This window comes from Poecilia formosa, unplaced genomic scaffold, assembly GCF_000485575.1.
Source record: "Poecilia formosa unplaced genomic scaffold, Poecilia_formosa-5.1.2 Scaffold218, whole genome shotgun sequence".
NCBI lineage: Eukaryota > Metazoa > Chordata > Actinopteri > Cyprinodontiformes > Poeciliidae > Poecilia > Poecilia formosa.
Window position 1 is genome coordinate 1,128,267 of NW_006800157.1, and position 12,686 is coordinate 1,140,952.

The following is a 12,686-nucleotide window of genomic DNA, read 5'->3' on the forward strand; positions in this document are numbered from 1 at the left end:
GATGGATGGCTGGATGAACAGATGGATGGATGAATGAACAGAACAAATGGATGAACAGATGGATGGATGAATGAACAGATTGATGGATGTCAGAATCACGTTGCCTCCTCTGGGTAAAGTCGTATTTCTCTGGTCCGTCAGGGGGAAGGCGTGGCGTACCGCGGCAGAGTTTTACTTGAACTGAGCACCAAGCTGACGGAGAAGCCGGAGCACCGAGCGGAAGACGTCCCGTCGGACGACCTGCTGGTGGTGGAGGTGAGAGACGGCCTCCACCTCAGGGAACGCTGAACGTAGACGCCTGGACGCCATCTTTTCTCTCTCTGCCTTTCAGAAGTTCCTCAGGAAGAGGAAGTTTTCTCTGTTCGTGGCTTTTTACTCAGCCACGCTGCTGCAAGACGTCGACGACGCCATCCAGTTTGAGGTCAGCATCGGTAACTATGGTAACAAGTTCGACTACACCTGCCTCCCTCTGGCCTCCACCACACAGTTCAGCAGGGCCGTGTTTGACGGTAAGTTGGGTTGTTAGTAATGCAGGATCTCGTTATTTTGTTAAAGATAACCTCTTTATTGAGTCAATGCTCTAAGCTGATAGATCTGAAAAACATGAAAATAGTAAAAGGTGAATTTTTTTTTTCACATCCCTAAAGGAAAAATGTAAATCAAGAAAAGACTGGGAATTTCAACAGAGCCCTGAGGTTCTCCACAAATAAAGAGCCACACATTTTATGAATTAGCAAAGATCATTTAAAGTTAGAACTGGACTTTGTGAAATTATGAGAAAGTAAAACCCTGCCCCTAAACAAAAGTGGGCGGAGCCAAGAGACAAATAGAGATGAACAGAGGAGGAAAGCAGTACTGAATTACTACTGCTAATTTATCCACTTTAAGTCAATATACTTAGCAACTTTTCAGTCCTATAGTGATTTTTCAACAAAAAAGCGACTAGCATCAAATTTAGCAACGAAAAGCTGTAACGTTGTAAACAATATCATCAACTGCGGTAGCCATCGTTCAACTCAAGGAGGGCAGCTTTGAGACAGTTTTAGCCAAAATAGTGTCAAATGGTCAAAATCTGCACAGAAACTTAAAGGTAGCAGCCTTACAAACAAATTTAGGCAGTTTATCAGTGGGAAAAACAGTTGATTTGGGGGTTAGCTACACTTTAAGAGCTGCAAGTATAACACAAACACACAAGTTACAATTAAGTCAGCAGTTTTCTTCAGTTTCAAAAAGCTAAAACTAAACTATAACTCTTAAAAGAGCTTAATGCTGCACGTTGAAACCAAATTAAATTTTTGAAAACTTTGTTTTTTCCTCTGTCTTAGGTTGCCACTACTATTACCTCCCCTGGGGAAACATCAAGCCAGTGGTGGTTCTGTCATCAGAGTGGGAAGACATTCGCCCGAGGATCGAGGCCCTCAACATGCTGCTCGCCATCATAGACAGACTGGTTTGTGCTGCTGCTTCTGTAAATTAGCCTCTTTAAGAGATTTACGTAAACACCAATCAAATCAAATTCCATGTCCAGGAGACAAACCTCCAGCAGGTGCAGCTGGAGGTCAAGGCAGGGAGCGATATGGAGGACGTAGAGCTGCGAGTTGTAGAGCTGCTGGATCATCTAATCGCAGACTGCAGGTAAAGAATGGATCGTTTCACTGCTGGCTCCTGTATGTTTAAATCCTAAGGCGATCCTCGGTTCAATTCCCAGTTCAGGCCATGTCTTTCACTTCTTTATTGTTCTGATTTCTTGTCCATTTACTGTTAAATAAAAAACCACTAGAGCTAAAAAAGAGGGTCTATTCCATTCCTTTAGTGCCATGTGGATCTAATTGGCATCATACCTAAATTTACACCTGCAACAGGTGGAATGTAATCATTTACTTAACATTTTATTGACATCAAACACACAATAAAATGCTTTGTACAATACTGATGAAAATCTTTTTTTTTAAAGTTAAAAAATTAATTGTAATACTTCCTTCTCTTTTTTTTTACACTTAATTTCCCCCAAAAGTGGGTGGAGCCAAATACAAAAAGGGGCGTGGCTCCAATTGAAATACACTTTAATTGGTGTCAAATATATCAATTTCTCATTGCTTTATTATAATTTCATAAAGTAAATAAATAGGGTATCAAAAATCAAACTTAGAAATTTCCAAGTATTTTATAGCAAATTTATGAGCTTAATCTCAAACTTTCAAAGCTTTTCTAGCAAATTGTTGACTTTTTAACAACTGAAATTTCCAAGTTTTTTCTAGAAAATTTCTAGAAATTTTCTGAAATTAAACTAAAAATTTCTGGGAGGGTTTTCTAGCAAAACTTAGACTTTTGAAACAGAAATGTCCTTGTCTTTGCTGTACAATTCCAGAGATTTTTTGGCAGAAATGTACTCTTCCTTTTTGTTTTTCGATCGGCCCTAACTGTAGACAATCCTGGGCAGACGTTTCTAATATTTGCTTCTCTCTCCTTGTAGCGAGGAGCTGCCCGCTCTCGACCAGTGGCAGTGCGCCACTCCTCTCGACCGCTCGGTCAGGCACGTCCGAAGCCTCCACCTGCAGCAGATCACGGCGGCGGCACTGGCGCTGAAACATGGACCAGAAACCGAGCTTTCCTCAGTGCTGGAGCAGGCAGAGGACTGGGCCAACCGACTGAGGACGATCGCTGAGGAGGTGAGAGCTAATCCAGCTGACCAGGAGGTCGTTGGTCCAATTAAAAGGTTAAAGGTGAAAACCTGACAGTGAGTTTTGTGTCTCAGCCTCAGAACAGCCTTCCAGACATCGTGATCTGGATGCTGCAGGGCGACCGCCGGGTTGCGTATCACCGCATCCCGGCGCACACGGTCCTCTTCTCCCAGCAGTACTGCGGGAAACACTGCGGACAGCTGCAGAGCGTCTTTCTCAAGGTGCTTACACACACACACCTGCGTACACATACACACACACACACACACACACACACACACACACCTGCACACACACAGTTAATCACCAGAATAATTGATATAACACTTCCTGTTGCTCTAGAAATATCATTCATCTTTGCTTGTGGGCCACATTACTTTAATTATAAGGGCCATAAGTGGCCCGTGTACCACAGATTGGTCAGCCCCGCTCTTTGTGAATGACCTGGTGTGTCTCAGTACCCGCAGGGCAGCGGTGGAGAAGCCAAACTTCCGGGTCAGCTGAGGGTGAAGGTGTGGTTTGGACTAGCTGCTGATGCCAAACACTTCAACCAGTTTGCTGAAGGAAAACTGTCCGTGTTTGCTGAGACGGTAAGAGACAAGATGAGAACAGAACCGATTATTTTTACCGCGGATGGAGGAGAAAATGGCTGAAATCTTGACTCACTCCTTTGTTTCTTTATATTTCACTTTAATTCAACCAGACTTTAATGTTTCCAGATAGTTTTGATCAATAGTTCTCACTACCTGAGTGAAGCTGGTCCCCCCCCATGTCTACAAATCTAACAAACATTTGTGTTGCAAAAAAGTTTTGTTTGTCCCGTTATAATTTTAAAGATATTAAAAAAAACTTTCCTGGGATCATGAAAGGTCAATTATTCCCCTGTTCACGTTTATAAAATCAAACAAATCAACCCGGCTGCATTTGTGCTGCGTTTGTGCAGCAATTTTCTTTTGTTTGTGCTGCTTTTGTCGAAGATGTTAATGAAAGTTTAAAGGTCGAAAGGTCAGCCAACAGCACCACATCACCCAAATCTGACAAATAAAATTTGTAACAATTGGTGTCAATTGCCCTCCTACGTTTGTACTGCAAAAATTTCCTTTTGTGCTGCTATCGTTGTAAATATGGTAATAAAAAAGTTTCCAGAGGTGACCTGGAAACTTTTACAGAAGAAATCAAATTTGGTGTAAACAACTTAGCTAAGTTTGTGCAGCAGAAGCTTTTGTTTGTGCTGCTTTTGCTTTCACAATATTAATGAATGTTTAAAGGTGAAAAGGTCAACCAGCCCCGCCAGATTACCCATATCTAGCAAAATTGGTGTCTGACATTTTTGCTACGATTCTGCAGTTTTGTTTGTGCTGCTTTTGCTTTGAATATACTGATGATGACCTCTGGAAACTTTTTTAAAATGATAAAATATTTTGCTGCACAAACATTTGGCAGCCATTTTGTTAGATTTGAAAGTGGCGGTGGAGCGAGCGTCACTCAGGTGTTCTGCTTCACTCCATTAAAAATGCCGAGGGGACTGAAATCGCCGTGGAAACCTGTCTCGAATTATTTCCAGTACGAGAACCAGACCCGGCTGGCTCTGGTGGGAAACTGGGGGACGACGGGCCTGACCTACCCAAAGTTCAGCGACGTCACGGGGAGAGTGAAGCTGCCCAAAGAGAGCTTCAGGCCCTCACCTGGATGGGCCTGGGCTGGAGACTGGTTCATCAGCCCCGAGAGGACGTGAGTCCACGACGACCATCACACTGCAGAGCTTCAGGCTCAGTTCAAATTGTTTTTTTTTATTTTTGCATGGTTCTTCACACTACAAAGGTTATCATAGTCAACTAAAACTAACGAGAAAACACCAGAGTCGGTTTTTGTTCAGCAATAATTGAGTACATTTTTTTGAAAACAGCATCTTCTGTTGGGTTTTCATTACTCAACTGATGTAAACAGTCACATCACAACATTTTGACCTTTTTGAATTGTGCACCTAAAAATTAAACAAAGGATGAAAAACTAAAACTTCTACTACAACTAATAAAAGTAAACTAAAACAAAATAATATTGAACTAATAATAACTAATAAAACTAGCAAACACAAGAACAACTAATTAAAACCAATTGAACTAGACAAATAAAACTAACTATAGTGTAAAAACCCAAAATTTCAGTTGAAAACCCCCAGTTCAGTAAAAATTAAACTGCAGTTTAGTTTTTATACTAAACTATGGTGAAAACCCAAAATACTTTGCCTTTTTCCAAAATATTTAGGTTTTTCAGCTCAAAACCCCCAAATAGTTTGGTTTTTCACTATAGTTTAGTTTTATTTGTCAGAAAAAACAAACTATTTTGGTCTTTTCCCCAAATAATTGGGTTTTTCACTAGTTTTATATGTCTAGTTCAATTGAAAAACCCAACTATTTTGGGTTTTTCCCAAAATAATTGTGGAAAACCCAAAATAGTTGGTTTTTCAGGATAGTTTAGTTTAATTGGTCTAATTCTATTAAAAACCCAGTCATTTTGGATTTTTTCCAAAATAATTGGGTATTTCAGTTGAAAAACCCCAAATAATTTGGGTTTTCACCATAGTTTAGATTTATTTGTCTAGCTCAACTCAAACTTTTTTTAATTTTTCCCAAAGTAGTTGGGAAAAACTTTGGTCCAATGTAGTGCAAATTAAGTTAAAATATTTGAAATAAAACTTGTTTTTGTTTTTGGGCCTGATTTACCTTCCATAGACTTAATGTGAATATTATTACAGATAAATAGCCCTTTTGGGCAGATGATGCAGTCGTGTACCTTTGGTTTCCCCCCAGGCTGCTGTTTGACGTGGACGCCGGTCACATGACCTTCACAGAAGAGGTGTTTGAGAACCAGATGAGGTTACCAGGCGGACAGTGGATCGGCATGCCGGAGGGCTACACCGACGTGGTGCGTAGCTGGACGCGTTTCCCAACACGTCTCTGTTAGCAGAGACCAAACAATCTGCGTTCCTGTTCCAGAACGGGGAGAAAATGGTGCCGAAGGACGAGGTGGAGTGTCCTCCTGGGTGGGCATGGGACGAGGTGGAGTGGAGCGAAGATCTCAACAGAGCTGTTGATGATCAAGGTGCTGAGAAAGTAAAACATCCACCAACAAGCAGAGATAGAAGCTGATCTTTAGCTTTGATAATGGGTTTGTTTTTAATTTCAGGCTGGGAGTACGGCATCACCATTCCTCCGGACCGCCGACCAAAGTCTTGGGTTCCTGCAGAGAAGATGTACCACACCAACCGGAGGAGGCGATGGATCCGGATGAGACGGAGAGACCAGCAGAAGATGGAGGCTCTCAGGAAGGTGACTGGTTTCTAAATTATAAAGATAAACAGATTTAATCACCTCTAAATGACGTCATGTGACACTTTTCCATGATTTCAGCACGCTGTAGTTTTTATTAAGATCCTAAAATTAAATTTATTTCAATTGGAAGTGGAGCTAGTACTTTTTGAAATACATATTAAGAGAATATTAACTTAAAACAAGCTCCTATATCGTGCTGAAAAGTTACTTGTATGCTGATCTTGTCTTTTCTCATGAAATATTGAAATATTTGCAAGTGAAACTGAACCAAATTTTCTTAGAGGATTTTGTTCTTGTATCGAATATTATCTGGTGTATGGATAATTAACAACAAAAAATATATTAATTACATAACATTGTTTTTAAATGTAATGTAAATGTATTTGTAGTGTTATCTGGTGAATGGATAATTAACAAACATTAATTTATAAAATTCATTATGTAACCTTGTTTTCTAATATTTTTCTTTAATATATTTATTTAACTCTTGTAATATGTTGAATAAATCTGGCAAATGGATAAATAGGAAAAGAATTTGATGCATAATGTTAATTACGTAGTAATCTGTTTTAATATATTTATTTAACTAAATAGTTATTTTTATTTGCAGTGTTTTGTGGCAACAAGACAATCAACTAAAAAATTTTAATTTATTTGGCCTTTTTCTTGTTAATTCAAAATATTGATGATATAACAACCTTGTTTCTTTTAAAGTATTTTTTAATATGCTGAAGTCATAGTTTTAATAACTTCAGTTATTTGTAGTGTTATCTGGTGAATAGATTAACTAAAAAATGAATTGATAATATTAGTAATTAACATATTTTTAAAAATTTAAAATATTTAATTAAATGTAATATGTTGAATAAAGAAAGGTACCAAAACGTATAAAAGTAATATAAAGTTAAAAAGTAATTGATTTAAATGAAAGTATGAATAAATAAATAAACAACAATTATCCGCTTTATCTGGTGCAGTTTGTGATTTTCTAGCTGTAATTATCCCTTTTGACCACCAGATGGGGCTCTAGTTGCACAAATAATGAAAAATACAATGTAGAAGAAGCGTCACCTTTGCCCTTATTTCTGTTTTATCCCGTTTTTTTCTGCGGAGAAAAACAAAGTTGAAGAAAATGTTTAGGGAAAATCTGCTCCTTTCTTTTAACTTCCCACAGCAGCGACCGGATGATTCAGACAGGGAGGGCTGGGAATATGCCTCGCTGTTCGGCTGGAACTTCCACCTGAAGCCCAGGAAGACGGACAGCTTCAGGAGGCGCAGGTGGCGCTGCCGCATGGAGCCGCTGGAGAAGACCGGACCGGCCGCCATCTTTGCTCTGGAATGTTCTCTGGTGAGCAGCATTAGCTTCCCGAGCCCCGTTGAAAACACACAAAAAATGGTATAAAATAAGTACAGAAGCACTGAATTTTATATTTCCCCCTCACTTTTGTATGCTTTAAAATAATTATCAAATTAATTTAGCATAAATGCTGCTGCATATCTTCAGATTTATGACTTTAATTAATCTGTGGTGGTTGAATATACTATCACAGGATGTCCAAACTGCGGCCTTCAGAACAATTCTGGGTTTTAGTTTTATTCAGATTTCCACTTTTGTCTCATCAGTCCACAGCTAAATATTTTTAGCTTTTATTAGTTATTCTGTATCTTTACAGCTAGCTAAAATTAGCTATTCCTAAATTAGCTAATGTTATGTTTTAGCTAGTACAATTTAAAAAGTAAGGAGAACTTGAAACCATAGCTTTGCAACAATTTAAAAAGGAAGCCAGAAATATTATTTTGCTTTATTTTAATTGGATAAAATCCTTTTATTGTTGCTTAACTGCTGGTAGTTGCTAAGTGCTAGCATGCTGCTGATTATGAATCAACCACAAAGCATTTTTCTACCAGATATAAGTTTAACTTACAAAACAAATCTGGAGTGATTCCAGCTGATCTAATTAAAAATAAAACATTTTACATTTTCCTTCTCACTTTTATTCACTATTAAGTAATTATTACATTCATTTAGCATAAATGTTGCCTCATAAATTCTGATTTTAGTTCAGCTCAGGTAATATATGACTTTATACATTTTTGGTACATAAACATCTTAATGTACCAAAAGTTTTTGGTACATATTCAAAAATTTTACTTGAATATGTGCCAGACAAAATTTTTCTCCATGAGAAATTATGTAATATTTTTATGTTAATCCCATTAAATTCTCCTTATGTTTTTTGCAGCAGTGATTTCTTCTGAAACTTTCCCATTTTTGAAAAAAAAAAGTTTATGAATTACTTTTCTGCACACACCAAGGTTGTGAAATAAAATATCTAGGCTCTACAGTTAAATCACATGGTTAATCTTTTAAAAAATATAATAAATATTTTGAGGACAGTCAAAATTTATCCATAATTAAAGCACAGTTTTTATTGTTTTGATTTCTTTTTGGAGTTACCAGGATCTGCCAAACATCTAACATCTTGCAATCTGTAGTTTTTACATTTCTTTACGCTTTATTTTTCTTCCACAGAGCAGCATAGAGGACAAACATGACGACAAGTCGGTCACCACCACTTTTGGAGTCAACAGACCAACCATTTCCTGTTTCTTTGACCGTAGGGCAACACCCACACTTCTTTGTTTTTATGCTTATCTTCTTTTTCTGGTTCCGATTCCTAATTGTCATGGAGTTTTTTGGAGCTGAAGCTGCTTTTTCTTGCAGGCGGGACCCGCTACCACCTGCGCTGCTACATGTATCAAGCCAGAGACCTGCTGCCAATGGACAAAGACAGTTTCTCAGGTACAGCGAATCTCGACATGTGCTGGTATTCTGGCGCCCTCTGGTTGCCAACTGGTGAATCCAACATTTTTTGGATCGTTGTCAAAAATAGCAAAATTTATCTGGGTATTGGCAAATGATCAGTTGTAGTTTGCACACAATTTAGAAATTCTGAAATTATCAGAATTTTGTTTTTGTTTCTATTACATATTTATTTATTTAGCTGTAAATAAAAATTAGAGAAAAATCTTAGTTATGAATGTTTTTTTATTTGGTTACAAATGTTGACATTAAGATGACTTCAAAATAACAACATAACTCAATACTTCAGAACTGTTTCTTATTCACATATATAGATATTTATCTGTATTTACTGAAGCAAATCTCTTGTCTGGTGATACATTTTAATAAAGTATCATTTCTTTTTAGAAAATAAAATAAAACCATTTTTAGACAAAAAAGTATGAAAAGATACTTATACAGAGCTATTCAATACATCAGAATATTTATCTTAATCTCCAAGTGATTCACATTATATGGATTAATTATACACAAACTGCTGTTTTCCAGCCTTTGTTTCTGTTAAGACGATTCTCTGTTGATGAAAACATGACATTTAAAATGAGAAAATTACTTCAGACCAATAAAAAAAAACATTTTATAATACAGAAATGTGGGTTTAATGCAACAAAGAATTCTAATTTAATGTTCAAATTAGAATGCATATCATATTTGTTCAGGTTATCTTTAGTATTTCAGTGCAACAAAACAAACTCCCTGAGGGTTCAAATACTTTTTACGTCACATCTTTTACATCTGGAAAAACCATTTCTGTGCAGAGAAATATCAGCGGATAATGTTTTAAAAAGAAGATTCAAGGCTAGCAGTTAGCTAACCATTGGTCTAAGCTAGCTAAAAATTGATCATTTTAGCTAGCTTGGAGGTACCTAAAATGAGCTAGCTCCTTCTTTTTCAGAAATGTTTATACAGATGTAACAGAGCAGAAATCTTTCAAATATTTGCAATTTTGTCTCATAAATCCACAGAATATTTTTGGACTATTTTTTACAGAATATGTTTACCTAGCTAGAATAACTAGCTTCAGAGCTAGCTAAAATTAGCCAGCTCTAAGCTAGCTAATGTTATGCCTTAGCTGGTAAAAATGAGGAAAACCAGAAAAATTTAAGTTGTAACAATAAAAAAAGCCAAATATATAATTTAGCTTCATTTTTATTGGATAAAATCCTTTTATTTTTGTTTAGCTGTTTGTATTTGCAAAGCGCTAGCATTTTGCTAATTATGACCATTTAGCCTTTTCTTACCAGATGTGAGTTTTTAACTTACAAAAAAAAATACCTTAGTAATTCCAGCTGACCTATTTAATAATTAAAAATAAAAAAAATCTAACAGATTAAGTGTAGTAAAAAGTCAAAATGAGACGGGAGCCAAAAAACCTGGGAAACAAGCAGCTTTAAAAGTGTTGATTTAATTATGAAACCGCTCTGATTGTAATTAGAAGGAGGAGAAGAAATATTTTTCTTTGATTTAAAACGAGGTCATGGAAACTGCAGCTACTGTGTGCGTTAATCAGAAAGCCAGCAGAGACTCACATGCTAAAACTTTTATAAACAAAAGAGAGAGAGATGATTGATGGGAGGCTGCTTGAAAAACGGGGCCAACAAACAGGATTCTGTCAGCAAACTGATGATGAATCGCTATCTTTACTCAGTCGGCTCATTCACACTCATGAACAGTTAATGGGTGAGTAAAACTGATGGATGAGCTTCACTTGTGTTTTCATCTGGTGCGACATGACATTTTGATTGAAGATGATTAAAGACTCGGTCTGCTATCAAACACTAAGGCTTTTCTGGTTTTCCTTTCGATTTCATGTGGTCACCTTTCATCTTTTGTTTTCCTGTCTTTTTTCTCTTCCACTCCGTTTTCATCCATCATTTCCTGACCTTTTTTCCTCTTAAATCTTTTTGTCTTTGCTTGCTTTGAGGCAAGAAGAATCATGGGAGTTAATATAATCCTGCTCCATAATTACTAAGCTGATGCGAAACATTAAAAGTTCAAATTATATGGAAGGATCTCTAAAAGTCATCACATTCCTGTAATAAAAATAGAAACTTGATGATATGAGAGCAATAATTAACTTAAATGAAGACTAAATGTTTTGTAACTCATTAATTCAAGGAGTTATTGTAGATTGTCACGGCTGCTGGGAGGAAAGATCTCCTGTAGCAGTCTGTACCGCACTGAATTCGAAGAGGCCTCTGACTGAAGACACTTTGTTTCTCTAAGGCAACTTCACCTACAATATGGCTTCATTCACACCGCTGGTCTTGATGCTCAGCTCCAATTTTTTTTTTGCTGAAATATGATCTTGTGTGTTTATTCTACAAATTAAAAAGCGACCGCAGAAGAAGAACGTAGAGTTGTTTACAGAAGTAATAAAGGACGCCACCATCTTTTTGACTTTAACGTTGTTGAGCGATGGGAGCCGATTAAAAAAAGCGAAGGAAGCTAAATAAAAAAGTAGAGCTATTAGCTTATTTGCGTCAGTTATTGTTTACCTCCAGGTTTCCCACATCTGGCTTCTTCTGGCGCAGAATTACGACGCAAATTTTACATCTAGACTCTAACATCAGAACAGTTAAAGACAGACTTACAGTAAACCAGCTCCCACCAGTTTCACCACCTCTTCAACAAATCTGTTCCCGACAGACATTCATTAAAAAAAAACATTAATTATGTAAAAGTCGGATAAGAAGCAACATAATCACTTCTTCCACAGAGGATTTGAAAAAGATGGGATTCGTATCTGATTAGGTCCACATAATGGAATTAGCACAGATCTGATCAGATGATTTTTATTTTAATTATTTTAAGCCAAAAAAACAAAAATGAACCGGTAAAAAAATTCAGATGTGTCACATTTAGCCTAGGATGTGGTACAAAACAGTGTCATAATGCAATATGATACATTACATGATATAATAACATACAATGCAATTTGATTCTATATTTGATTATATATAGAGTAAGATTATACAGTAAAGTATAAAACCTTCTGATGCGTTACTGTACATTAAAGTGCAATATGACACAATGCAACGTAATACTACACGATACGATGCAGTTTTGGGATGTCCAAAGTGCGGTTCGGGGGCCATTTGTGGCCCTAGGAATGATTGTTGGTCACAATTCAAGATTAATTTGGTTTGCAAGTTCAGGCAGATTAATGCAGATAAACTTAAAAACCATGTGTGGATTTAACATTTAAGATGCAACACAAAGCATTCATGCAGGATTTTACTTTTGATTTAATTTAATTTATTAGTAATGGAGACCAAATGCAAACTCTGAAAATAATAAAGGCAGAGTGAGCAAAATCCTTGTTATTGTTGCTGAAAAGAAACAAAACAAATTAGAATGTAAATTTCAGGATCTGGTTTTCTACCTTTTTTTTAATCTACAGTGATTCACGCATTGCTTGTTTACAGAAATCTGACTTTATTAAAATATTCTGTGTTTAGTTTATTGTTTATAAAAATACGAAATGTTTGTGGTCCGTGAAGCACTTTCAACTTGACATTTTTTAGTTTGGACACCAAATCAGCTCTATTTTTGTGTGTGTGTGTGTGTGTGTGTGTGTGTGTGTGTGTGTGTGTGTGTGTGAGAACCTCCATGGAAAGATTTTCCATTTTAAACACACAGACTTTGTTTCAGTGTTTATGTTTATTAATTCTCTATTTCCAAACATGTATCCCTCTTTTAGAAACATGTTTAGTCTGCCATATTAAGCCAACACAGTGTTTTAATCATTTCTTTCACTTTAACTCTCATTTTCTCCTCCTTATCTTTCCTCCCATCTGTATTTGCAGT

The 12,686-nt window shown here is 36.7% G+C and overlaps 1 protein-coding gene across 11 annotated transcripts in view; it reads left to right on the top strand.

Annotated features, from left to right (window-relative positions):
- The window catches only part of dysf (dysferlin, limb girdle muscular dystrophy 2B (autosomal recessive)), an 86,205-nt gene that overhangs the window by 22,911 nt on the left and 50,608 nt on the right, over positions 1 to 12,686 (top strand). For 10 of the 11 annotated variants that reach the window (XM_016679727.1, XM_016679729.1, XM_016679733.1 and 7 more), the window contains 14 exons: positions 142 to 255; positions 332 to 509; positions 1,326 to 1,450; positions 1,529 to 1,635; positions 2,474 to 2,669; positions 2,756 to 2,902; positions 3,140 to 3,271; positions 4,246 to 4,412; positions 5,492 to 5,606; positions 5,678 to 5,783; positions 5,868 to 6,010; positions 7,188 to 7,361; positions 8,547 to 8,631; positions 8,739 to 8,816. In XM_016679727.1, coding sequence (XP_016535213.1) covers positions 142 to 255; positions 332 to 509; positions 1,326 to 1,450; positions 1,529 to 1,635; positions 2,474 to 2,669; positions 2,756 to 2,902; positions 3,140 to 3,271; positions 4,246 to 4,412; positions 5,492 to 5,606; positions 5,678 to 5,783; positions 5,868 to 6,010; positions 7,188 to 7,361; positions 8,547 to 8,631; positions 8,739 to 8,816 — 1,867 coding nt within the window. The remainder of the gene's footprint in view (positions 1 to 141; positions 256 to 331; positions 510 to 1,325; positions 1,451 to 1,528; positions 1,636 to 2,473; positions 2,670 to 2,755; positions 2,903 to 3,139; positions 3,272 to 4,245; positions 4,413 to 5,491; positions 5,607 to 5,677; positions 5,784 to 5,867; positions 6,011 to 7,187; positions 7,362 to 8,546; positions 8,632 to 8,738; positions 8,817 to 12,686) is intronic. The other variant, XM_016679728.1, reaches the window with a different exon arrangement.